Source organism: Urocitellus parryii, chromosome 3 (assembly GCF_045843805.1).
Source record: "Urocitellus parryii isolate mUroPar1 chromosome 3, mUroPar1.hap1, whole genome shotgun sequence".
NCBI lineage: Eukaryota > Metazoa > Chordata > Mammalia > Rodentia > Sciuridae > Urocitellus > Urocitellus parryii.
Window position 1 is genome coordinate 92,936,168 of NC_135533.1, and position 27,371 is coordinate 92,963,538.

The 27,371-nt window shown below is 45.5% G+C and overlaps 1 protein-coding gene across 2 annotated transcripts in view; it reads left to right on the forward strand.

Annotated features, from left to right (window-relative positions):
* Window positions 1–9,077, forward strand: part of Eepd1 (endonuclease/exonuclease/phosphatase family domain containing 1) — a 115,178-nt gene extending 106,101 nt beyond the window's left edge. For both annotated transcript variants that reach the window (XM_026387624.2, XM_026387626.2), the window contains exons 7-8: window positions 7,253–7,447; window positions 8,361–9,077. In XM_026387624.2, the coding sequence (XP_026243409.2) occupies window positions 7,253–7,447; window positions 8,361–8,560 (395 nt within the window). In that variant the 3' untranslated portion in view covers window positions 8,561–9,077. The remainder of the gene's footprint in view (window positions 1–7,252; window positions 7,448–8,360) is intronic.
* The last annotated feature ends 18,294 nt before the right edge of the window (window positions 9,078–27,371 follow it).

The window sequence follows — 27,371 nt, forward strand, 5'->3', positions numbered from 1 at the left end:
AAGTCTCTGTTTTTGAGTCTTGAACAATATTTTCTAGCTTTCTAAGACTTCTGCCTGATAAGTCGCCCTGTTTCCTTTTTTCAAAAAAATATTTTTTTAGTTGTAGTTGGACACATACCTTTATTTTATTATTTACTTTTATGTGGTGCTGAGGATCGAACCCAGCACTTTGGATGTGCCAGGCAAGCAGTCTACCCATGAGCCCCAGCCCCAAATTGCCCTATTTCTTAAACGAAGGATTCAGTAAAAATTCAGCTATGAAAATATTTCAAACGTTGAGCTTACATTTTAAAAGTATTTTTTCTGTTGTGATAAAATACACAGATTGTAAAATGCCATTTTGATCAGTTTTAAGTGTGCAGTTCAGTGGCATTAGGTGCACTTACACTGTGGTGGAGACACGACACCATCCACCTCCAAAACTTCTTTATCTTCCCCAGCTGAAACTCTATCCATTAAATGCTAACTCCCTGTCTCTTCCTCCCTCCTTCAGCCCCTGGAGACCACCATGCTGCTTTCTCTCTATGAATTTGACTGCATCCACTCATCTGTAGGGAGCACTGCTTCCACCTGGGGACTGTTGTGAATAGCACCACTACAAACACGCTTACACAAGCTTACGTTTCGAACCAGGACCTGCTCTGATTAGGAGGTCAGATTCGATTAGCAAAGTCCACTTCTACTTAGGAGATGAGTCCTCAGGCTAAAAACAAGCAGAAGAGATGTTTACGCTGAGATGCCCCAACCAGGAAGTACCTGCTGCGTAGGAAACTGTTCACCCACAGTTAGTCTTTCCCCTGAGAATGACTTGATAGCATTTTATATCTGTGGACATCTCCATTGTTCTCCATCTTAGACTATTCTTTACATGGAAGCTAAAAGGAAAGATGTCAGTTCCTAATTTCTCTGATAGCCTTAATCAGTCACCATTTTTTCTCAGATATCCAGGGAGGGATCGGGTTTTTGTCAGGAAACAGGTAGGTTATTGTTCCAAACTGCCAAGGGACTGTTGACCCACAGCCTGGCTTGGCCTTGACCTGTCCAGTTAGGGACAGTGACGTGTACTCCCTGTGTCCCCTGTTTGTTAACTAATATCCAGTTATTTGTTAATGGGTAACACTGTTCAGAGCCAGGGATTCAGGAAGTGCCACAGCCTGTCTGGGCACAACAAGGGTGAATCAATGAACAGAAGGGTTCAGCTCCAACGAAGATAAAAACTGCATTTCCCACAGCAAACAGAAATGATTCCGTTTGCCAAGTCCAGGCCTTTCCGCCTTTATCTGGAATGTGCCTCCTGGTTGACCCCAGCAGGTCGTGTGCCAATGCTCTGATGAGATCTTCTTCTTTCAGACTGGACCAGGGCTGGGGAACAGGGTCTCCCTCTGTGAACTCAGCAAGCGAGGAACAGGGTGCAGAGTCAAGGTTGGCATCTGGTAGGGTCTACCTCAGTGGAGACCCATTCCAGTGGTGGTCACTGGCGCTTTATAAGTCTAGGGGATCTAGATTTATAAAGGAAATCAGCCCCCCCCCCGCATTCTCCCCTTACCTCTGGGAACTAAAGAAACAAACCACTAGGCCCCCACCACCCCCTCCAGGCTGATGGATGTCAAGGAGGCCAATCTGGGCTTCTGCGAGCCTGTAAGAACTGCCTCCTTGGCATTACCCACACAGATTTAGCTGCAAGAATAATCCAGATGAACCTGTCCAAAGACAGAACCTTTGTTTTCACTCCCAAAGTCACTTACAACTGGTTCGTTGACCCTTGACACCAGCCTCTTCCTGCTTTCAGTACTGTCTTTTTGGGTGGTACCAGGGATTGATACCAGGAGTGCTTTACCACTGAGCTACTTCCCCAGCCCTTTCTATTTTTATTTTGAGACCTGCTCTTGCTAAATTGCTTAGGGCCTCTCCAAGTTGCTGAGCCTGGCCTTGAACTTGTGATCCTCCTGCCTTAGTCTCCTGAATCATTGTGACAACTGGCATGCACCACCACGTCTGTCTTGTTTTTCTAACCAGTTTTTTTAGGTATCCCAATGAAAATCTCCCTCATTCCGCAGGAACCTTCTGCCTCCATCTTCCGTAACTGTCATTATTCTTTGATAATCAATAAATGCAGCTCTTTCAGAATCAAGCTGCACTTTATTTTGAGGTATTCCTAGGGCCCATTCTGATCAATACTCATGTGATCAATACTTATTTGATCAACGTGTGCTTCTCTCGCTAGTGCCGCAAGCACTGTTCCAAGCTCACATTTTAGTAGCTCCTCAGTCCTCACTCTGTGAAGAGCCCTGGATTAGAAGACTGGCTCTGTGATCTTTGGCAAACTGTTCAGCTTCTCAGATGCTGAGGTTCCTACCTGCAGAGAGGACAGGGTAATAATGGCACCCACCCCATGGGGTTATGACAGTTAAATAGCAGGCTGTCCAGGAAGAGGTCAGCACAGAGCCCAGCACACAAGAAGGTCTCAGGGACTGGTCATTAATGCTGGCTAAGAACAAGTTATTCTCAAATGGCTTTCCTGTTGAAAGTTGGTACTTACGTCTCTAGACAGCCTGGGCTCACTCTGTTTTGAGTGTTCAGGTTACTGTGATCTAGGGCCTCACGGTGGAGCTGCAGGGGAGGCACAGGCCTGTCGCTTTGTTCTTGGCGTCCCCTAGAGGAGAGAGTCATCTGCAGTGCACGAGTACCCTCTGGTGGTGTCTTCTGTCATTTCACTTGGAATTTCTTGCCCTGTAGACATTACTGAAGCGTATTCTTACCGAAGAAAAAGATTTATTGCACGTCTCAGATATTTTTATGATTTGACTTAAGAACTAAGGGTGGCTCTTAGAGATTCCCTTAAATCCTGCCTTTCAAATTGTTACATAAATGCCACTCCCCGGGTCATGTGTCTTCCCTGAAGTGAACTCTTGACCAGAAGGGTCAGGCAGAGTCCGCGGGAATCCCTGGCTGCAGTTCATTGTTCTTTCAGAAGTCCTATTCGCTTTGCTTCTTGGTAAATTCTTCAGAACTATTCCACTTCCTGTAGGAGTACATCAGACTGTGGGAGAAATGTCTCACTCTCAAAAGAAAATCTTTATCCTCTGGCCTTGATATTACTTTGTAGTCTTTACTTAAACTCCAGCAGAAATTAATTATTTGTATATAACACTCTTGTTAATCTGGTTCAGGAGACTCAGGTAAGGACACCTGAGTGCATGTGAGAGGCCCCATGCCAACCACTTTCTAACCACTTGCAGTAGCAACCAGCAGGAAGTGAACAATTCTCCCCATTTTTTCAACTAATAGTTTGCCTGAAGCCAAGGAGCTGAGAGGTTGCAAAGCTCAGATGCCATCTCACGAGTCATTCAGCTGTTTTCTCTAGAATTGGGGCCAGGAGCCAGTGTTTCCAGATAATCTGCTCTGTAGGGTTTTGATTCATTTTCAGTAACTCTCTGTGGTTACTCTTCCTCCTTTGTTAATTTGGATTAATAAAGTGAAACAAAGACTTAAGGAGAATGGAGACAAAAGAACCACTGCTCCTCTTAGAGAATACGACTGTAAGTTTATTAAACTGAAAATAAATAATCCCAGCAAAAGAATTATGAAAACTGGCTAGTTCAAAAAAATGAGAGAAGAAAAATGAATTTTTTGATATGTTATCAATAATCCCATTGAAAAAGATAAAGAGCAAAAACACACATTCATAATAAAATAAAAGATCACTTTCGTAATAAAAATTTAAAACATCAAACACTTGGAGATATGGTGATAAAATGAGAATAACTATAAAACTACTGAAGAACACTTAAAAGGACTTGAATCAATAAGCATGTAGTTCTCGGGTGGGAAGACTCCATAATTCAAGAAATCCATCTGTTTCATATCTGTGTGTGTGTTTACTGCACCAGGTTTCAGCTGTGCCCTGGGAGTGGTTCCCAAGCCTGCTGCACACATAACCCCTGAGAGCTGTAGGAAACGCTGAGGACCAGGCCACCAGAGAGTACACCAGCATCTCCATGCCCCTAGGACCCCTGATTTCTGGGTGAAACTTGGGCATTAATATTCTTTGGGACCCACATTGTCCCAAGGGCTTTTTAGAGAGTCTCCCTCCTACTTCAATTAGAGCAGCTCCATTTGTACCCATTTACTTTGCAGGCTTCCTACAGGGTTTCATTTGAGATCAGGAATTTCCTGTTTAAAAAAAAAATCACACACACATACACACACACATACACAAACACATATGGGACAGAGGTTATAGCTCAGTGGAAGAGTCTTTGTCTGGCACATGTGAGGTCCTGATTTTGATTCCCACTACCACAAAAATGAATAGATAGATAGATAGATAGATAGATAGATAGATAGATAGATAGATAGATAGCCAGGTATGGTGGTGCACGCCTCTAATCCCAGTGGCTTGGGAGGCTGAGGCAGAAGAATAGCAAATTCAAGGCCAATCTTAGCAATCTAGTGAGGCACTAAGCAACTTAGTGAGACCTTGTCTCAAAAAATAAAAAGTGCAGAGGATGTGGCTCAGTGATTAAAACCCTCTGGATTCAACCCCCAGCACCTAAATAAATAAATAAAATAATAAGGAAAAAAATGTTTGAAAACTACTGATTTGAAGCAGATCCATCTCTAGGATATACTGATAAGCAGAAAAATTAGGTGAGATCTGATAGATGACATTGCTATGATTTTTGTGAAAATAGATTAACTTGTCTGTTAATTTATGTGTAGAATAGTAGGAGGCATAGGAACAAGGAACAGAGTTCTCTGGCCAGCTAAGTATAAGAACATTAAATGAAGGTGACATTGGTTTACTAAAAAATCAAATTTTAATTTTCAAATCACATTAACTATCAACATTCCAATAATTTTAATGAAGGGTTATTAAAATGTATTATGGTACAGCTCAAGAATAGATCCACAGGAGAGGATAAAGCTTAGAAACAGATACATGATGCTGAAAATGTTTAAATGACAGGTTGGTTTTACAATTTAGTTGAGAAAGAAAGAATTCTTCAAGAAATGACACTGTCAGAGCCATCAGTTGTTTGTGGGGAAAATAAAAGTAAATTCTCAGCAGGGTAAAGAACAAAACGTTAGCGATGATGTTACAAAAAATTCACTGAATATATGTTTTTCTTTTTTTGGTACCAGGGATTGAACTCGGAGCACTCAACCACCGAGCCACACCCCCAGCCCTATTTTGTATTTTATTTAGAGTCAGGGTCTCACTGAGTTGCTTAGTGCCTCACTTTTGCTGAGGCTGGCTTTGAACTGGAGATTCTCCAATCTCAGCCTCCTGAGCCACTGGGATTACAGATGTACGCCACTGTGCCTAGCTCTAGGAAAATTTTGTTAGATAGTAGTGCATAAAAAATTACACACCTGTGCTTAGCTGATGTGCTTCAGCTGGTCATAGACCAAATGAAAAGGCAAGTGAAGACCAGAGAAAGAAAAGAGCTCTGAGATATAATATATGAAGAGTTCATGTAGGTCAATAATTAAGCCTCCAGTACCGTATACAAAGAAGAGACATGATGAGCCAGCCAGCACCCAGATGTCAGTATCCAACACCATTCTCAGATAAGGGCTCCTGAAGAATGGCTTCTAGGACAGGATGATCCTGGTGCATCTTGGCCACTCGGGAAAGATGAAAGTGCCCACACCAAACCTATGGTGGGTATGTGTCAAAAGGAAACTGGAGCCAACAGAAAGAGCTCCCGGATTTGGAAGCTAGAAAAAATGAAGCAACAAAGTAACATTTTAGTGGTTTATAACTCATTGTATAAAATAAATAAATATTCAGGAGTCCATACTGATACAGGTGATTGAATAAATTAATAAATGATGTAATCCCAGTGGCTTGGGAGGCTGAGGCAGGAGGATTGAGAGTTCAAAGCCAGCCTCAGCAAAAGTGAGGTGCTAAGCAACTCAGTGAGACCCTGTCTCTAAATAAAATACAAAATAGGGCTGGGGATGCGGCTCAGTGGTTGAATGCCCCCGAGTTCAATCCCTGATACCCCCCCAAAATTAAAAAATAAATCACAAAGAAGAGGTAAATCTCCTGCACAGCTGAATTTCATATAATTTACGTAGAGATGGCAACCTCAAGGAGGGGAAAAGTGACTACCAATAGAAAGAGGCTTCCATTTTCATGTACCAAGCTACTTTTCTTCAGTGGGGATACTCAATGTTGATAAAGGATGCAGAGAGGGGAACTTTCTTACCTTGCTGGGAGGGTTGACACCGGAGCAGTCTTTGGAAACTAGGCTGGCACTGTCTCTCCAGTGTCTGGACTGGTGGCCATGTTGTTTTTCTATCCTAGATTAAGGACAGAAAGCAGGGATACAGATATTTGAATAGGTTTCTCATTTCAGCATTATTTACAGCTTTGGAAATAGCCTTAGAAGTTATCCGCAGCAGGAGAATCATAAATCATGTCCATCACCATGGATGATGGATGCCGTAGCTGCTTATTGAAGGCCAAGACCCTAGGGACTGGAATTTCTAGTCTGGGGACCAGGCACTCTTTCCCCTGGTCCAGTGATCTGATTTAATTAATCCTCAGGTAGATGGAGCACAACTGCCAATCAGGGAGTAGCCTTGCTTACCTCTCCAGCCTCATCTTGAGCATCTGGCTTCTTGACACCCTAGATGGTAGAAGCGTCCAGCTATTCTAGGTACTGCCCCCAAAACATACACAGGAAACCAGGTAGTTCCCCAACTCCCTGCCCTTGTGCGGGTTCCAGCTCACCTTGCTGCCCTGAGTACTCCTGCACATACTCTAAGACCCAAGTGAGCCATCACCACCTCCAGGAAGCCTCCCCTGACCCCTCTTCCTTGTGCTATATTTTCTGTGCTTCTGGTTTTACACTCAAACTCCACTCTTGTCTGTCTGTCCATTAGATTGTGAGCTCCTCGAGGGCAGGAGTGTGTTTTATTCATCTCTGAATCTCCCGCACAGTAGGACCCAAGTAGGTGCTCTGTAAATGTCTGCTGGGCAAAACCCTAAGGCCTTTTTCCACCATTGGATTCGACTAGGGGTGGTTTCTGTGTCACCTCTCCTCTCCAAATTAACCTCCTCTTAAAGTTTGGGGGCAGCAATTGCACAAAACATTTGGAAAAATTGGGAGAAGGAGAGACCTGCTGTAGTCCTCACCCTGGAGAGTCAGCACAATCCCATTTCAAGGGACTGAGGTCAAGGTCGAGTTTTGCTTCCTACCTACTCCTTAATTCCTAATTTTCTTCCTTCCACTTATAGGAGAAAAAGATGTCATTATTTTAGGGGATTTTGGCCAAGGACCAGATAGCAATGACTATGATATCTTGAGGAGGGAAAAATTCTACCACCTGATCCCTGCCCACACCTTCACCAACATCAGCACCAAGAATCCTCAAGGCTCCAAGTCTCTGGACAACATCTGGATCAGTAAAAGCTTGAAGAAGGTGTTCACAGGTAGGGGAGGACTTCCTCATGCTTCCTCATGTTGAACAATGTAGTACTATCTTGCCTCCTCTGCGGACATTTATGGGGAGAGGAGGGATCACCATTTAGGTAGTGACCATATAAGTATCATTCATTTGGAGACACTTTTAAGCATGAAGGGGTGTGGCACACAATTAAAAGGTGCCCGACTGATCTCAGGCAAACCTCATTATAGATCATCCCTGTAAATTAGCAGAGTTTGGCTGATTCCCAGATGAGCTGATAACTTACCTGAACTTTAAGGACACTTAATCATTCAGCAAACATTTGTCAAATGTTCAGACACACTGTGTTGTGGATGGGGCTCCCCAACATGCTGTTATGGGGTGAGCAGCGTCAGGAGGAAAAAAGTGCTCAGTGCTTCACAAGCAGCAGGGTGTGGTGGGTGATCTCTTAGGAAAAGCAGCCATTCTCCCCAACTACAGCCTGCTGAGTCAGAAGACAACTAGTCAGCAAAAAGGAGGGACAGATGGTGTGTGTGTGTGTGTGTGTGTGTGTGTGTGTGTGTGTGTGTGTGTGTTGCTGGGGATTAAGGTAAGCTCTCTGCCCCTGAGCTGCACCCTAAACCTCATAGTAGGATCTTTTGATGAAAGACTAAAACAGTGGTTCTGAACCCTCCCTAGACATTTACTAATCTCCAGATGCCTATTATGCTTCACCAAGAAATTTAAAAATAAGGAAAGTAGCAATGCCTGGGTCCCCCATGAGTCTTAACATGCAACCAGGACTGAGAGACCCTGGGAATTGGAATTTCTAGCCGGGGGGGGGGGGGGGGCACTCAGCTCTTGGAGGCGGACTCTCAGGGATCCCTCCTCTGACACATGGGCCGTTCTGACCTTGCACCTGCCGGCCTGATTCCTTGGTCTCTTCCCTCTCCCTTCAGGTCACTGGGCTGTGGTGAGAGAAGGTCTCACGAACCCTTGGATTCCGGATAATTGGTCCTGGGGCGGAGTGGCTTCTGAACATTGCCCCGTGCTTGCTGAGTTTTACACAGAAAGAGACTGGAGCAAGAAGGAAGGTCCTCGGAATGGCAATGGGGTCACCTTGGAGCGGAGTGAAGCCAACATTAAGCATGAGCGATGATGCCCCCAACTTGATTTTTTCTCCCCCCTGACCCAGCTGGGCACAGGCCAGGAGTTGGCCCTTCCTGGTGACCGTGCAGGCCCTTTCTGTCTTCATCTGAGGAAGTCTGCACATGGGCCGTGGCCCGCTGCTTCCCTCGGGGACACTTTAGGACCTCTCCTGGTGGGTGAGGGAGCATGTTGGGCCCTTGCTGCACCAGGCGGGCACAGCAGCAGCCCACAGAGGTCTGAGATGTCTCCCTGGATGCACTGAGCTCAGCAGCGTGGGGCTGTCGCTGCTGGTCAAGTGGCCATGTGAGAACAGCCCCAGAACTGAAAAGCCCAAGCCCTGGCTGAGCCATACCAGAGCGCTGGTCTCTGACCCACCAGTATGTGATGTTCCGGCTGCAAATTGCAGAATGCTTTTAACTGTGATTGAGCACTCTTCTCAAATATTTTGAGTGGTGATTTTTAGTTTTGTTTTGAAAAAATAAACAGATTAACCTGCCTGGCTGCAGTGAGAGCGTGGGACAGGTTTCCGTGCTGCGTGTTTTATCACCTTCCTCAGGTCCTCTCCTTGGAGCTGCGGCCCACCCTACCCACTTTACTCTCCACCCTAGACCTGCAGGGCTGCCTCTCCCACCCTGTCACCTGGCCTTGGCACGCTGCAAAACCTTCCTTTTATCCCCCTCCCTTCCCCAAGCTCCTTCTCAGTCCTGACTCCTTTGCCAGACTAAGAGGTCTTGAGCACCCCTTAGGCTTCTGGGCACTTCCCTAGGAGAGGAGAATTCTATTCCAAGGGCCTCTCTTCCTCCCTCCTTCCCACCCACTCATTCTCCATCAGATTCCTAGCCCACAGCCTCCCCTTCATTGATTGCTGTGAATATACAATTGGGTTTCATATCCACAGATTCAGAGGACCTCAGGTTGAAAATACTCCAAAAAGAAATGACAGCCCAGCGCAGTGGGGTCACACCTGTAATCCCAGCAACTGGGGCGGGGGGCGGTGGTTGAGGCAGTGTCCAGGGCTCCTTGAGCCTTGAACAGTGAAGGTGTGAACTGGCTTCCACAGCTGGAGGCCAGCGCTCCTTTCTCTGCCAGCTGCCACATGCTCCCAGAGGTTCCCCAGGCCATCCTACTCTGTTTGATCTGCCTGCTTGGAATCCCTAGAGCCCAGGATCCATGAGTGGGGGTGGCAGCCTTCCCCGAGTCCCTCTGTTCAGGAGCCATCTGCCTTGACACTCAACTAAATCAGTCAAGGATTTTCCAGGTGAATTGGGCTGGCACTAAATAAACACACAGACACAGAAAGTACCTTTTTCTTGGGATTCAGTGACAAAGGAGGCAAGAAAGACAGGCAAAAAAAAAAAAAAAAAAAAGCATTCCTGAAACCCTATTTATCAGGGGGAAGACACTGGAGAAAGTTCCACCCAAATAAGGCAAAGAATTGGGTTTCAGGGGGATGTAGCCCACTCCCAGAGCTGTAATTCCTTGCCTAGCGCAGGGAGGTCCACCTGCTTTGTCTCTGCCAGCAGAAGCCATTTTCACACCTTCATTGCTCAAGGCCAAGGGTATATACCTGCTCAACTCCTGTTCATGGAACCGACAAGGCAGGAGGTCGTAGGTTAGAGGCCAGCCTCAGCAGCTTAGTGAGACCCTGTCTCATATATAAAAAGGGATGGAGTTGTGGCTGGGGAATGCCCCCGGTTCAATTCCTAGAACCACAAAAAAGAAAAGAAAAAAATCATGTCTGTACTGAACATATACAGAAAACACATAGACCTTTTTCCCTGAACAGTACAGTACACAACTATTTACAGAGCACTTACACTATACTAGGCATTATAAGTCATCTAGAGATTATGGTAGCATACACTGAAGCAGTGGGAGGATCACTTGAATCCGAGAATTCAAAACCAGCCTGGGCAACACAGACCCATCTCAAAAAATAATAAAGTACATGGGAGGGTGCGTGTGTGTGATATGTAAATACTGCTCCATTTAATGTAAGGGGCCTGAGCATCCATGGAGTCTGGCATCCTTGGTTGGGGGGGGGGTGCTGGAATCAGTCCCTGTAGTCACTGAGGGATGACTGTTGGTTCAGGATACACAGGAAGTGAAACCTGATGTCTCAAGGAGGGAGGGTCCTTCTGTGGTTGGGTCCCCTCAGGCATTTCATCAGGTGTCCCAGTGTCACCAGGATAATAATGCCCATTTCACACCTGCCAAAGATCACTGTTATGGGTTGTATGTGAGGTGTCCCCTGAAAGCTCACATGTGAGACAACGCAAGAGGGCTCAGAGGGGAAGATGATCAGGTAGGGAGAGCCTTAAACGAATCAGTGAATTGCTCCCTGATGGGATTCACTGAGTGGTGGCCAGAGACAGGTGGGTTGAGCTGGAGGAGGTGGGCATTGGGGGTGTGACTTTGGAGTATATATTTGTATCTGACAAATGGAGACCTCCCTCTCCCCTCACCTCTCTCTCTCTCTCTCTCTCTCTCTCTCTCTCTCTCTCTCTGCTTCCTAATCATCATATGAGCTGGTTCCCTCTGCCACACTCTCTGTCATGATGTTCTGCCTCACCCCGAGCCCTGAGGAATGGAACTGGCCTTCTATAGACTAAGACCTCTGAAAGTGGGAGCACGCAGATGAATTTTTCTTCCCTAAAACCTGACTGAAACAGTCACACTAATAGTAAATAGGATCCAAACTCTGGTGTTTTTAGTTCAAAACCCATGGTCACATGCCGCAGTCTGGCTGGGCACAAAATCACGAGCCACTCAAGCAGGAACAAACTTTATTTTTGAAACTTCCGCCAATGCCTCGTACGCTACCGGGAAGATTGCCAACTGACCCACGAGGTGTTCTCCGGGACCCCAACAGGAAGGCCCTCCTCTGGAATTCCCTCCTACTGCACTTCCCCAACCAATGGGAACTCTCCAGGAGTAGTAGCAGGCCAAGGTGGACAGCAGGAGTCCAATATCTATATGAATGCAGATCTTAACATAATCATATCATCTCAATGGCTTGCTGGCGTCACCTTTCAACCAAAAATGCCATGCATCATATTACTTGGCTGTGGCTCTTAGCAGTCACATATCAACTTTATGCTTAACATTAACGTAAAAGTATAAAAATAGTGAAAAGCCAAGTCATGAGTTTAGATTACTTAGGTCACCCCAGTTTCCCATGGAAGCTGAGGGTTTATTCCTCTTTGCACACTGAACATTTTTGTGGACCAGGACTGAACCCATCTGTCACTAAGCTGATGGGCTGTGAGAAGGGCCTATCTTCCACCAAAGGCCACTGGATCCCAAGTTGTATCACTCCTCTCGAGCTCAGGAAGGAAGTCATCTTCTAGGGGCTCAGAGGGTAATAGCTGTGCCCATCTGGGGTGGGGGGTGTGGCTCTCTAGGGGGAGGGTGAACAACTTCTGTCTGTCAAGTCAAACCTTGAAGGAAAGCAAGTCAACATTCAAAGCCCTGAGGGCTGAAAAAGATGCTGCCCAGCCAGGCACATCTTTGGGTGTCTCATCTAAAAGTAAAAATTCCTTCACCAATCAGGTGCCCCAAATCCTTTTAGCCAGATGGCTGTTTGGACCAAAGCTGGGGACATTAAAGTTTTCTTATTAAGTGTGTATATGGGTCCAATCAAGTGACCTTTGGGAGGATTAATCCACTTTGAGCTGAAAGACAGCCATGCCTCACTGGCCTATTTGCTCCTAACATGGGTAGGTCACCAGGAGGTGTGCTTGCAGGGCAGCTGTTCATGTTTGGGACAGGCCCACTTGGTTTTTGCTTTTTGGGTTATGGTTTTGATTTTTGCTTTGTTGTTGTTTTAATAAACAATATTTGTTTTTAATAAACTGTATTTTTAAGAGCAGTTTCAGGTTTTCGAGCAAAGTAGGAACTAAGGACCCTTTCCCCTCTTGCTAACATTGGCTGTTAGTGTACCAACATTGCCATGTTAACTTACTCCATAATTTACATTAAGGTTCACTCATTGTGTGGTGTATCTTGTGGGGTTTTGACAAATGTACAGATGCTTCTCAATTACACCAGGGTTACAACCCAGTAAACCCATGGTAAGTTTAAGATATTCAATAAAAAATAAAAATTAAATATTTATTAAATAAAAAATGTAACATACCTAACCCATCAAACGTCACAGCTTGGCCTTGTCCCCCCCTTCAATGTGTTGAGAACACTTGCATTAGCCAACAGTTGGACACAATCTTCTAACACAAAGCCTATTTTATAATAAAGTATTGTATCTCTTGTGCAATTTACTAATCACCTGTATCCAAAAAAAAAAAAAAAACTGCTGGCAAAACTGTACAGAGTGTGGGTTGTTTCCCCTTTTGATCCGAAGGGCTGATGGAGACATCCAGCACTTCCAGAGGTGATTGGATATCATGTCCCTCACCCAGGAAAAGATCAAAACTCAAAGTCCAATTTTCTACTGATTGCATGTTTCTTTCACACCATCATAAAGTAGAATAATGTTAACCCAGTATAAGTTGGGACTGGTTGTATGATGGCATATGTCACATGATAGTATTATACAGAAGAGTTTGACTGGTGTAAAAATCCTCTATGCTCTGCCAATTCATTTCCTGTCCCCCCTTCCCTTCTCATTGTCCCCATAGTTTACTTTTCCTGGAGGGTCATGTACTTGGAATCTTACACTGTGTCCTTTTCAAGTGACTTCTTCACTTAGCAACATGCATGGGTTCTCCAAGCATTTTTTTTTTTTTTTTTTTTTTGTGGCCTGATAACTCCTTTTTCTCACTGAATTACATTCCACTGTGTGGAATTGATCTGCTCTTCTTTGCATGGCTTCTAAACCCCTGCTCTTCTCCAGTGGCCTCACCCCTTCCCAGTATACAGTTAGCATTCCCAGTATGCATTTCTGTTTCCTTTCCCTCTGCATTCTTTTCTTCCTTCTCCAGTTTTCTGAGAAGGGACCTACCTGAAGGACTTTGTGGGAGAAGCCAAGGGGAGTCTCTGGGTTTGGAGAAATTGGGTTTGGAGAAGTGAAGGGCTTAGGTGCTGGGGAAGCTCTTAAAGCCTCACTGGCACCAGGTCTCGGAACCTCCTTTCTGGGCTCGGTGTCACAGCGCACTGCAGGCAGCCTGAGCCCCTCCCTTCCTGCCCACAGTCCGGGACAGATCTGAGATAGCATCAGCTCCCCATTCTGTGTGCAGGAGGCAGTTGGCAATTGGCAGCAGCTCACAGCCATCGCTATAGTGCTTACTGGCACCAGCTGGGACTTTCTCTGCCAACCGTTTCAGCAGGAATGACTTGAGGGCAGCCTCCAGAGGGGGCCTCCCTCACTGCCACTCTAGGGATGACCATGGAAGCAGAGATAAGTGTGGCCTCTGTTGGGTGCTGCACTCTTCTGAAGCCAGGGGATGCCTGGCTTTGTATTTCTTCTGAAGCCAGGGGATGCCTTCTGCTTTGTATTTCTTTGGTTCTGATGGTTGGGTCTCTCCTCTGGAGCAGACCTCATCCCACCAGGAGTGGGCGAGAACCCAGCACCTGTGTTTTCAGTTCCAAGGTCTCTGTGGCTGCACAATGTGCATTAAGTCCCCAACACCCGTGAAAAGTAGTGGAGGTGAGCGCTTCTCACCTGAGACTGCCACAGTGTTTGTTCTCAATGGTCAGGAATTAATGACTTAAGTACCACTCACTTGATCTGAGTGCTCTTTTTCAAATAATCTTGGCCCACGCTTATGCATGCTTTACTATTCTAGGTAATTTATATTTGACCCAAGGAATTTACAAATCTTAATTGCCTTTATTTGGGATTTGCAACAGTGCAGACCCCAGATGGTTCAAAACACCCTGCCCCACCATACTGAGAACAGGCTACCTTTAGAGCCAGGAAAAAGGAAGTGACATACAGAAAACGGAAGTGAGGTAAAGACAGCCTGGTTAGTTACAGCTCAAGTCTATCTTACATGAACATGGTTTGAACAGTTGGCTCCTTGTGATGGCCTGAGACTCAGCTACGTGTTACAGTAGGAGGTTACAGTCTGTTCATACATCAAGTTAGACTGCAGTTCACTAGGTACAGAGACTTTAGGCCAAACTTAAAATATGTATAGGAACTGTTTTATTATTATATTATTATTATTTATTATTATTATTATGGTACTGGGTTTGAATAAGGGCTATTCCACTAAGTTACATCCCTAGCCCTTTTAAATTTTTTATTTTTATTTTGAGAAAGGGTCTAAGTTGCCCATAGTGGCCTCAAACTTGTGATCCTCCTGTCTCAGCTTCCTGATGAGTACCTGGGATTACACCTATGTACTACCATCACAGTTTGCATCAGTAGCTTTAAACCAAACAACCCAATTTAATATACTTTTTTTAAAATATTTTTTTAGTTGTTGATGGACCTTTATTTTAATTATTTGTATGTGGTGCTGAGAATCGAACCCAGTGCCTCACATATGCTAGGTAAGCACTCTACCACTGAGCCACAATCCCAGCCCCAATTTAACATACTTTTAAAGTGCTTTAATCCTCAGAAGAGTCCAATAAAGCTGGTACTATTATCTTTCTTCTTCTATTCCTGTATATAGATGAGACTTGGAAAAGTTTGCCAGGCTAGGGCCACATAACTAGAGATGGAAGAGCTGATTGGCAGCTGGAATTTTGGCAACCAAAATTGCATTTTAACCACCACCACGCTCTGTGCCAAGGCTGAGTGCTTCTGCTTCACCTTAGTTGGACTTAGATTCTTACACGTCCCAGGGGTTGGCACTTTTCCTCTGTGGACCCCAGGAATGGGGTTGTGCTTGGCCCCACTAGTCTTGCAGTCAGCTGGATCTGGCTTCTGTCAACTCTGCTGCATCCTAGCTGCTAGCCTTGCAGGTCCAGATCAACTGGCCAAGTCTGTTTACTTGTCTATTAAATGAGAACAAAGCCCATCTCAGAGGCTTGTGAAAAATAAACATCTGTTAGCGCAATATCTGAAGGAAGCCGTCTGTTTCAAATGACACATCACAGGGGCTCATGAAGCAGTAGCATTGTTAACAATTATTTTAATTGCTTATTTTTTAGTGTTTAAATATCATCTCCAGAGTCTCTCTATTCCTTTCAACCCAAGTGTGCTCTCTGGTCCCCCAACGTTGTGTGTCCTATACTTTCATGGTCAAGTTGGGACTTTAGAAGGAAGGGTTCCTAACCCATGGTACCTGTCACATTTCACTGAAGAAGACCTGAAAATCTCTGAGGGTCAAAGACAGTACTGATCCAGGCTCCCAGAAGTTGCTGGCAGAGAAGCTCAGCAGGCAATTCAAATAATCTTCCAGGGACAGCACATACATGAATCTTCAATTAATTTTGAACACAGTGGAGAGCAACCACTGGGTGAATGATAGCAGGTGAGGGAGGCACAGTCAACATTCCCTCAGGTGTCACTGGATTAGCATGTCTAGGTGTCCCAAGGAGCATCTGTACCGCACCTTGCATGAGCACATATTCTGTGAAAGGAGTTGGGAGGGACCTGAGGAAGGGTGGGCTGTGCATCATCAGGAAATAGGTCAATGCGCTCCTAGGGAAATCATCCAGGAAAGGATTTGAAATGACACATGCATGCCTTGTCAGGACCCACCACCTCTATCTCCAACTGAAAAGCACCCAGAATGTGACAGGCTTTGCCAAGCGATGCTTTGCTGATGAAGGGTGGGGCTGGGGTGAATGGACAAGGGCATTAGCCAAGCAGAGTTGTGAGGATACACACACAGACACATGTTCCTGAATGCACACCATACATGAATGTGTGATGCTTTTTTGATGACATTTTAGTGGCCAGTCCCTATTTTAAGACTGTCTGCTGATGAGGGCTGGATGGGTGTCTACCCAGCTTCTGGAGAATGAATGACTGCATTCCAGGCTGCCTTGAGCTTGATTTCTACTTATGCCTCCTCAGTGAAGGAAGGAGTACTTGGATGATTTCATTTGAAATGTTGAAAATATGGACCAACCCAGCTCAGTGTGACCTGAAGATGTGATTTCTGAAGTGGTTTGGATAGAGCCATCCCCAGGATCTGAAGAGTGACGGGTGGGTGTAGAAATTGCTCTCTGGAGAGAAGCTGCAAAGCACCTTCATTCAGAGCTCTGAGGACCAGGCAGAGGCTGGACCCTTCCTTCCTGGGAAGTTCATGAGCAGTCTCCATCCTGCTCCTGCTGCTGAGACGCAGCCTACTAATTAGAATCAAGTAAATAAGAGAAACCAGGGGAAGAAACGGAGATAGTGAGAGGGCATGGGGGAGGGGGAGAGAGATCTGAAGCCAGAGCATCCATCCTTCAGTTACCCAGTCAACAAGTATTTACTGAAGGCCCAATATGTGCTAGATACATCACAAGGTCATCCCTTTTGTGGTAAAACTTATAGTTTAGTAAGGGACATGTTGGGAAAAGTGTAAAAAGGACACAGAAGTAGTTATTCATAGTAACTCATTGCTATGAATAATGTTATTAAAAAGTTATTAAAACACCATTTGAAAAAGCTACATGGACTGTCCCCCCCAAACTCATGTTGAAATTTATTTGCCACTGTAACAGCATTAAGAAGTGGGCCCTTTAAGAGGTGCGTAGGTCATGAGGGCACCACCCTCATGGATTAAGGCTGCTATTGTGAGAGTGAGCTCCTGATAAAAGGTTGCATTTGGCTCTTTTTTTCTTGTGCGTAAATCCTTGCCATGCCCTGTGATGCTGTCCGCCCTTGTTTTCCCAAGCAGGCTCTCACCAGATGGCCCCCTTGAACTTGAACTTCCCAGCCTCCAGAACTATACAGCAAGCATTTTGGAGAGGAGAAAAAGTTCTCTACAGGACTTACAGAGAAACATCCAAGCAGAGGTGGGCTGGGAGTTGGCTGATCCTTGCTCATGGGAGAGTATTATTATTATTTTTAGTTGTAGTTGGACAAAACACCTTTATTTTATTGATTTACTTATTTTTATGTGGTGCTGGTGATCAAACCCAGCACTTCACACGTGCTAGGCGAGAGTGCTCTACCATTGAGCCACAATCCTAGCCCCTCATGGGAGCTGATTATTAAACTCTTGGAAATTTTTCCAGCCAGTTGTTAAGTTACTGATAGTTTGACTTTGCCTTTCGTGGAAGTGTTTTCCTCTGAGAGCCAGTTGTTAGCACATCACTGAATCCAGAAATTGGTCCTTACGGGTGAAATGTGGCATGAGATCTAGTTTTTATCCCAGTGATGATGCTCCTCCATAATTAAGATGCTCAAAGTATCAAGACACTTCTGGAAAAACATGGCCCCTATGATTATACTTGCAAAATCTCAAAACAAAGTACTAAGACCATAATGAGTGAAAAGCTTCAATTTTCTAATTAAATCCTGCAATATTTAAAGCATGGATGTTGGCTGAGTACAGTGACACATGCCTGTTATCCTTGCTACCCAGGAGGTTGAGGTAGCAGGATCACAAGTTCAAGGTCAGAATCAGTATTTAGTAAGAACATGTTCCCTAAAACAAAAAGGATGGGGAGATACAGCTCAGTGATAAAGCACCCCTGGGTTTAATCTCTAATATCCAAAATAAAAAAATGAATAAAGCCTGGATGCTGTCATTTTAAAACTAAAACAGGTTCTTTTATCTGTAGTTGGCTCAGACTTTATTGTCCTCCTAGGACCCTGTCATTGTTGACACTGAGCTTTTGCTTGTGCATTTCCTCCTGCCTAAAACCTATCCTCTGAAGTCCATGCATCCCTGAAGCTCCTCCCAAGTCCTATCCCACCCCTATTCCAACCTCACCAGACCCCCAGCTGCCTCTGGATTCTGGTTGTCCCAGTTGTTCAGAGGATTTCTTCAGCACTTATTTCCTCAATGTTTTGACTCGCCACTGTAACATCTGGTGGAGGTACACCCATTGTTTTTAGTAGCAAAAGAGGGACATTTGCCAATGTCTGGAGACATTTTTGGTTGTGACACATGAAAGTGGTATTGTTATTAGCAGCTGGTGGGAAGAGGCCAGTGTGCGGCAAAACATCCCACACCACACAGGACAGACTCCCCCTCCCAATGATCCAGCCCTGATGTCAGTATTGCTGAGGTGCAGAAAACCTGAGGTACACTCAGTGATGGCATCCTAGTGCCACTTGACCCCAGCAGAAGCAAGCACAGAGCAAAGCAAAGACCTCCAACTGTTAGAGGCAAGTGTGGCTTTACCCACCCCAGGGTTTATTCAAAAACACATTTCTTCTACCATGATGACCCTTTGTTCCCTCCTCCCTCATTCTTCCTCCAAACCCTGACTGAAATTAAAAGCAAACATAAATTGCATAAATTGATGGGTACTGTCATGGTTTGAATATAAAGTATCACCCCAAAGCTTCTGTATTAATGCAACAGGTGAAATGATTAGATTATGAGACCTGTAAACTAACTGGAGGATTAATCCATTTGATGAATTAATAATAATAATAATAATAATAAAATGAGTGATTGCCAGGCACCGTGATGCACATCTATAATCCCAGTGATTCTGGAGGCTGAGGCAGGAAGATTGCAAGTTGGAGGCCAGTCTGAGCAACTTAGCAAGACCCTATCTCAAAAGATAAAAAGGGGTGGGCATGTAGCTCAGTGGTAAAGTCCCCCTGGGTTAATCCCTAGGGAAGGAAGGAAGGAAGGAAGGAAGGAAGGAAGGAAGGAAGGAAGGAAGGAAGGAAGGAAGGAAGGAACTGTATGGTAAAAAAAAAAAAAAATACTGGTAGGCAGGTGGGGCATGGCTGGAGAAGGTAGGTCACCGAAGACTGAAAGGTTCTTTTGGCCTCTGGAGCCCCATCCCCTGTCTCTCTGCTTCCTGGCTGCTGTCAGCTGAGTACCTTTCCTCTATCACACCTTTCCACCATTTTGGTCCTTTCCTTAGGACCAAAGCAATGGAGCCAGCTGACTATAGCCTGACCCTTTAAAACCATGAGCCCCCCCCCCCCGCCCCAATTTTCCTCCTCTTTAAAGTTGTTATTGTCAGGTATTATGGTCCCAGTGTCAAAAAGCTAACATGGATTTCAATAATGAGTTGTCAGGGGGAGCTGGTGAGGTGGGAGGTACGTCATCTTCTTGAGTATTGTGGGGCTTCCATACCTTTCTAGAAATGCATCCTGTGATCCTCTACTAGACAAAGTGAACCGTTTTCTCTATCTGGTCACCTCCAAGCAGCTTTATTTCTGTCCCTAATTAACCTAGCTGTTTGGCCATACAGAATGCAGGGTCATTTTTTTTCTGCATAGAAGCTAGACCTGGCTGGTAAATCATTGCTTGGGTTCTGTCTTCATAATTAAGGATAGTTCCTCATCATTGGTAGTGGGTTCTCTATTGAACAGTCATAGGGCACAGAGACTAACCTTCAGATCAGACATTAGACTAGGAGCTGGACCAGGATCCTAGGGGACACCTTCCAGGCCAGGCCTTAACCCTCAGTTGTGTGGGGATCCTGAGAAGGGGCCAGTGGTAAGCCCAGCAGAGAGGAAGCCCAAGGGCTCAGAGCAGCACTTTTTGGCAACAGCACTAAAGGATTTCAACAAGTTGTCCATAGGCACAGCCATGCCAATGTTGCCCCTGCCAGTCTTGCTTTAGGAAGATGGATAGGAGAGGCCCATCTCAGGGAGCTCCAAGACAGACAAGGAGACAGACACAGACACCATCCCCCAGTAATGCATGGAAGGGACAAGGCAGAATGAGAGTAAGGACCCAACAAAAGATAGCAGCCCCACATGCAGGACCACCCTGTTAAGGTCAGGGCAGGCAAATGCATGTGGCTTTCCTGGGAAGGACCATTGTTGATTGGCCCCCCAGGTTCTGCGGATCAATGTAGGTATGACTCAAACCTCAAGTGAACAGTGAAAGCAAATTAAAAATTTTCAAATAAGGAATTTATCAACCTCCAAAAATTTGTTTATAACCAAAAATTATAATAAAGTTATTTTAAGGCTTGCTTACTGGATACCAAGAATTATACTAGAAACTTCAGGAATATTTCTTATGTAGTTTTCCAGACAATCCAGTGAGATCTCTCTCTCTCTCTCTCTCTCTCTCTCTCTCTCTCTCTCTCTTTGGTACCAGAGAGTTAACCCAAGGATGCTTAACCACTGAGCAACATCCTTATTTATTTATTTATTTATCTGTCCATTTATTTATTTATTTTGAGGCAGGGTCTCACTAAGTTGCCTAAGACCTTTCTATGTTGCTGATGTCAGCCTTGAATTTGCTGGCCTCCTGCCTCAGCCTCCCAAGTCGCTGGGATTACAGATGACACCATACAAGAGATCCACCTTAATAACAAGGGTGCTATATATCAGAGAAGAACAACTGACTGGAAACCAGAAACTGGATGAGGAGGTAAACCTGAATCCATACTGGCAAATCCAAAGCCAGCATTAGTAATCAAAGAGGTAATAATACTTTATAATGAACACATACACGCAGAATTAAACTAATGAGCACTAAACCAAATTGAGGAAAAAAAGGACTAAAGTGATTTCCCTTTTGCCTGGAGTCTTCTGGAACAACCATCCTTCCCCAAGGGATGGTGATATTCCAGCCCTTCCTACCACATCTCTCCTCTCTGAATTGTCTTGAGAAAGACATTTGGACCCAGGTCTCCTTCCAAGAGAACTGGGGGTTTTTGCTTTTCCTTGTTATTAGTTATTAGTGCAGCCACTTGCTCTGCCCAGGCAACTCCTTTCCTAGATCAGTAAAGGGGACCTTTCCCATATTCCTGGGTCATCCAGTCTTGGGTATCTGGGCTATTTCCTTAGTGGGATCAGAGAGATGCCGCAAATCCTCCTAGGCAGCAGCAATTGGAAGACTGATGGTGGCTTAGCATCCTGCACCCTGGTGGGTAAGCCTTGGGTTCATGGCTGGTGGCCTCCAGGAGCAGCCCCTGTGGGAAAGTAGAGACCAGTTGGGCAGCACTAAGGATAGCTCTGCTGGTTGAGTAGGCAAGAGACAGTGGAGGGACTTCAGCCTCCCAGAGGGCAGTAAGACCTGAGTGAGGCTGTTTAAGAGGTATCACTGCTCAGCTAACGGTGGGGACATTTAGCCCTCAGGACCCACAGAGCTAGAGAGACTGAGACAGGATTGCAAGTGCAAGGCCAGCCTCAGCAATTTAGTGAGTCCCTCAGCAACTTAGTTTGACCCTGTCTTGGAATAAAAAATAGAAAAAGGTCTGGGGTGATAAAGCACCCCTGAGTTCAGTCTCTAGTACAATAAATAAATAAACAAATAAGTAAATAATAAAGCTGAGTTATGTGACCTGCAAAGTAGAGTTTACTCATCCTCAGCTGACAGAGGGTCAGTTGGGAACCTTCCTGCCTGGCCCCAAATGGCTGAGGCTGGCAGCTCTTGCTTTTTGGAGGACCCTAAAGTAGTTCAGGACAAGAAGTCCAGAATGAGGACCAGAGGTGGACAGCAAGGAGCCCCCTTCTGCCTGTCTAGGGTGATCATCCCAGTTCTACCTTCTGCCTGACAACTAGCCTTTCCCAGTTGATAGGCCCCAGGAATATTTATTTAGTCTCCCCCAGACAAAAATCCCAGCCCTACCCATGGTGGCAAGGCTAGATCTACAAACACTCATATTCCAGAGCTGAAGTCAGACACAGAGAAATGGAGAACAGGTCGATTTAGTAGAGGGTGAGAGGGAACCAGAAGGAACTGGAAGGAACAGGGAAGAAACAGGAGTTTGCTGATTATCTGCTCATCAACACACCTGGCGGGACAGCTCAAAACAAGCTAACCTTACATCCACCCCATTGTACAGAAAATGAAACCAAAGAGTTAAGTGCCTGGGCCTCACAGTATATGGCAAAACCAGGATCCCAGCTCAGCTCTGACACCAGACACCTTATTGTAAGGGGAGAAATACACAACCAAAAGATTTCACAGGAAAGATTTCACAGCAGAGATATAAAGTGCTATGTGGATCAGAGGAGGAAGAGAGTATGTTTAGATGTGTGGGGGGGAGGGAATCCGAGGAAGCTTCATGGAAAGGAGTTCCTTGAGTAGACTTGGGGTCGGGCATGCAGAGGGTAAACAGGAGATGACACCTTCACCAGAGAGAATCCTGAGGGCAAAGGTGTGCAGGGAAGCAGTGAGTGGAGCTCACTCTGGCAAGAGTTTGGGATGAGTTGTCAAACGGGACTGAAGGTCAGATCTTAAAAGGAAGCTAAGAATCTTGTAGGTTGCTCTGTAAACTCCAGGGAGCTCTTGCAGGCTCCTGCAGGACACAAATCAGTTATAGGAAGAGAACTGCTGCTGCGGTGCACGAGAAGCCCTAAGGAAGGAGACAGGGATGGGCGATGGTTAGTGGTTAATAGGTTTCTGTTACAGCTTCCCTCTGCTAAGGTCTTAGTAGAGTGGTGGGCTGGGGGTGGGGGTGGACTAGACATTCTAGTCACAGAGAGAAGGATGAGAGGCTGGAGAGCACATGCAGATGCGCTGGGGTGGGGGCAGAATTAGTGGCACAGATATATGGGTTCAAATCTTGACTCTGCCATGACCAGTTTCAGGTTTCTAGGAAATTGATCTTAAAAAAAAAAAAAATTGAGGAAGGGGACCAGGTTTGGAGAGAAGATTCTGAGCTCTGTTTAGAACAGGTTGAGCTTAGGTTCCTGAGAGTGAGGTACCCAGGCTCTAGGGAGCAAGTAAGAAACCTGCCCTTCCAGAGTCTTCCATAATTTGTCTGCAGTGCTGATCCATCAAGGCTGGGAAACTGCTCCAGGAGAACACATATAAGACCCCTGAGTACTTGGGGTTGTCAGGCTTTCCTCCCAGCCAGACTGCACACATCTAGAGAAGTGGGAGAAGTCTCACCCCCTCCTAAACATAATAATCATGTTAATTAGGATGGTAATGATGATTTATTGAGGGCCAAATCACATCCCCCAAGAGCATACACTGAAAGCCTGTTATGGTTTAGATCTGGTGCCCCCCAAAAGCTTATGTGTAAGAATGCAAGGAGGGTTGGAGGAGAAATGATTGAGTTATGGCTTTAGCTTAAGCAGTGAATTAATCCATGATGGGATTAACTGAGTGGTAACTGGAGGCAGGTGGGGTATGGCTGGAGGAAGTGGTTTATTGGGGGTATGACTATGGGGTATATATTTTGTATCTGAGCGTAGAGTCTCTGCTTTCTGATCATCATGTGAGCTGGTTCCCTCTGCCACACTCTTCCGCCATGATGGTCAGCCTCACCTTCAGCCCCTGGAGAATGGAGCTGATTGTATATTGTCTGAGAACTCTGAATCATGAGCCATTAAATAAACTTCTCCTCCTCTCAATTGTTCTGGTTGTGTCTTTTAGTTCCAGCAGTGAAAAAGTTGACTAAAACAAGTCTAATGCTTAATGCCTCAGAATGTGACTCTATCTGCAAATAAGGTCATGGCAGAGGTAATTGGTTAAGACAAGGTCATACTGGAGTACACTGGGCTCTTTGTCCAATATGACTGGTGTTCTTATAAGAAAAGACCACGAGATACACAGGTAGTTGCCTGGAGAATTGTGAGAACAGATTTTTATTGTTGCAAGTTACTCAGTTTGTGGTTCTTGGTTATGGCAGTCCCAGCAAATATGTCCATTTCTCTATTCCCAGTACCTGGCACATTTGAGGAGCAAATGAGCTAATGAGTAAAAGCTTAGAGAGGGATGATGGAGGTGTAAGCAACAAGGAGAAGTTTGAAGCAAAGGAGGAGATCTACCCAACTTCCCAAAGTCAAGTGGAATGTGACTATACTCGCCTCCCCAGAGAAGGCTGTGCTATCCAGAGCAGCAAAAGACAGGCTGGGGGAAGACACAGGGTAGCGCAGATCCCCACCTGGTTCCCCCCTGCTGGTCTTGTCTCCCAAGGCAGATGCTACTAATGTGGGGAAGGAGAGAGAAGCACACAGCAAATCCCCCTTCCCTCGAGTTGCCTGGGAAGCTGATTTCTCATCTTCACCACCATCACCTGGTACTCTCTGTAGTATGTCTACATTTGAGCAGCAGAACTAGTCCTCTGGGAGGGGATCCCTGAATGGGACAGGCAGAGCCACAGGTCCCAGCAAGTTTAGGGGTACTGGCAGAAAAAGAGTGAGGGAAGCCCTAGGAGGTACTAAGAGCTTGGCTACAATGACGTAGCCTCAACTCCTCTTCAAATCCATTCTGAGACTTTCTATTTGTGTGACTCAGTTTCCTTATCTGAAAAAACAAGTGTATTTCTACCTCCCTTGTAATATTATCATAAATAAAATATGTTTGGACCAAAATTGTCACCACCACCACCACCATCATCACGTTATCTTCAATAGTAGCCAAGTCACTGAAAGACAGAGGACAAGGTGGATGAAAGGGTTCAGGGAGTTCCCAGAATACATTTCTGTGGCATGAGTGGTGAAGCGGCTAGGCAGGATGGCCTTGAGAAATGGCAATATGTGCCAGGGAGTGGGAGTGATTCTGTAGTTTGGATGTTCCTGGCTTATGTAGAGCTGAGCCATGTCCAGTGGTAATGAAGATTCAGTGTCAGCCCCCCCCCCCCCCCGGCCCAGCATGAGGCCCCTTTGTGTGAAACACCACCAGGAAGATGAACATGAACTTAGATGTCAGGGCCCAATCCAAAGTGGAGGTGGAGAAAGTTGAAACCATCACTGAAAGCCAAGTGGGAGGATTCCACTGAGAGGAGACTGCTGGGAATGGGAGAGGCCACCATGGGAGTCAGACCACACATGGGCTTTTGGTTTTGATGTCTGCTTAGCAAGGCAAGTCCCAATAGGTAGTGATGGAAGATGCAATTACCTAAGTGCCCTGCTGACTTCTTTGTGATGAATTATTAAGTGGTTATTTTGTGGGCAAGCACATTAAGGACTCAAGTTTTATTGTGATAAGGAGTGAGTGCAGTTGACCAGAATGGTCAGTCAGATAAAAAGGGCTTTAAAATACACATGGCCTTGACAATGTGGGCAAAGGCAACCAGCACAGGCCAAGGAGAATATCCTGTGGCTTCCTGCTTCCTGATGATGGAGGAGTAGCTGAGGTTGACCTGGGAGTTTGGTTGTAACCCCACAAACACTGGCTACAGAGAGCAGATGGCAGGAAGCCAGGCATGGCTGGGGCACAGGTGCAGCCTAGGTCAGCAAGGATAAAGCCTCAAAGGCAAAGGCAAGGTGCAATTGAAGGCACCTGGGGGCTCTGGATTTTGCTTCCCATGATGTCTCCCAGTTCGCCTTCCATCTCTTGAGGGGCCATTCTCTTTTTCTCTGCTCTGTATGCCTGGGTGGCCAGGCTGGGATTGCAAATGTGGAAATCTCAGTTCTGCCAGAGCAGGGAAGTTCAGAGGCCTGCTAGAGAGAGTGGCAGGCAAAAAGGGCATTGCCCTATCCCCAGAGAGTTTTGCTTTTGCCTGGAAAAGACTGACTTCTGCTTTCCAGGTAACCTGGGCAAGAGGGAGAAGGGGGGTACGATCCCAATGGGATTTCCCACCTCTTCCTGGTTTCTGAGTTTGGGGGTCAAACCACAAAGGGTACGCTTCACTTGGTGCTTTTAGTTCTGGGGGCACCTAATGGTGTTTGCTTAGCAGGACTAGTTTCAATCAATAATCACTGATAGAAGGCACGATGGCCTAAGTACTCTGCTGACTTCCATTATGATGAATTATTTAATTAAATGATCATTGTTGGGAGTGGGGAACATTAAGGATTCAAGTGTGATAAGGAGTACAGTTGGCAGGGTTGTGTGATTGTACTAGAACCAGCTATTTGAGAGAGCCCAAGGGAAGGGTGGCAGGATGCCAGCCCCAGGCCTGCTGTTTGTCATGCAGTAATTCTTTGCTTCAAGTTCTGAGACACTCTTGAGGTGAAATTTTAAAATAGGAATTTCAATAACGGCTTTACCGTTAACAGGCACCATCCAGTCCTGTGCACTGAGGGATCTTTTGAATTTTGAGGGTTGTAAATCCCCTCAATTCACTGACTCTAATAAAAGCCAAGGACAGGGAATTGGGAATCCAAGAACTATACCCTATATACAGACTTCCTGGGAGAAGGTCTTGGGCAATGTAAGATTTGCATTTCCTGGGGCCAGTGATTGTGGGGCAGAGGTTCTTCCCCTTGGTACATGACAGTAATCCCCTGAGGAGTTTTCTGCCATGTTGATTCTTAAGTCCTACCCAGAGCTTAATGATCAAGCCAGAACAGGCCTGGCCTGTGGCCCCACTGTGGCTGTCATTCAGTGATGTTGCCCTGAGGTTCACATTTTGAGAAGTACGGATGGGGGTGGGGGTTCAACAGAATGCCTAAAAATTTGGCTGAACCTACTATAAATAATACTAAAGAATAGAAACCCAGGAACTGAAGTGCCAAGAAGAAACATGGTGATTTACTTAGAATTGAGAGTAGCTTTCAATAGGTGGGTAGGGGATTCTTTCAGCAGCAAGGATAATAGTTACCACATTCTGTCAGAATCAGCTAGGAAAGCGAGTATGATGGCGCAGGCCTCTAATCCCAGCTCCTCAGGAGGCTGATGCAGGAGGATTGCAAGTATGTGGCCAGCCTAGCCAACTTAGACCCTGTTTAAAAATAAAGAACGAAAAGGGCTGGATATGAAACTTAGTGGTAGTGTGCTCCTAGGTTCAATCCCCAGTACTGGAAAAATAAAATAAAAAGGGCTGGTGATATACTTCAGTTTTAGAGCACCCCTGGCCCCCAGGACTCCCCACCCCCGCCAAAAGAAATCAGCTCAACAAGGCAGCCAAACGTGTAGGGACTGAAGCTGACAGATAACAGCAGATAATCATTATTACTGTGACTATTTTATGGTAAGTCT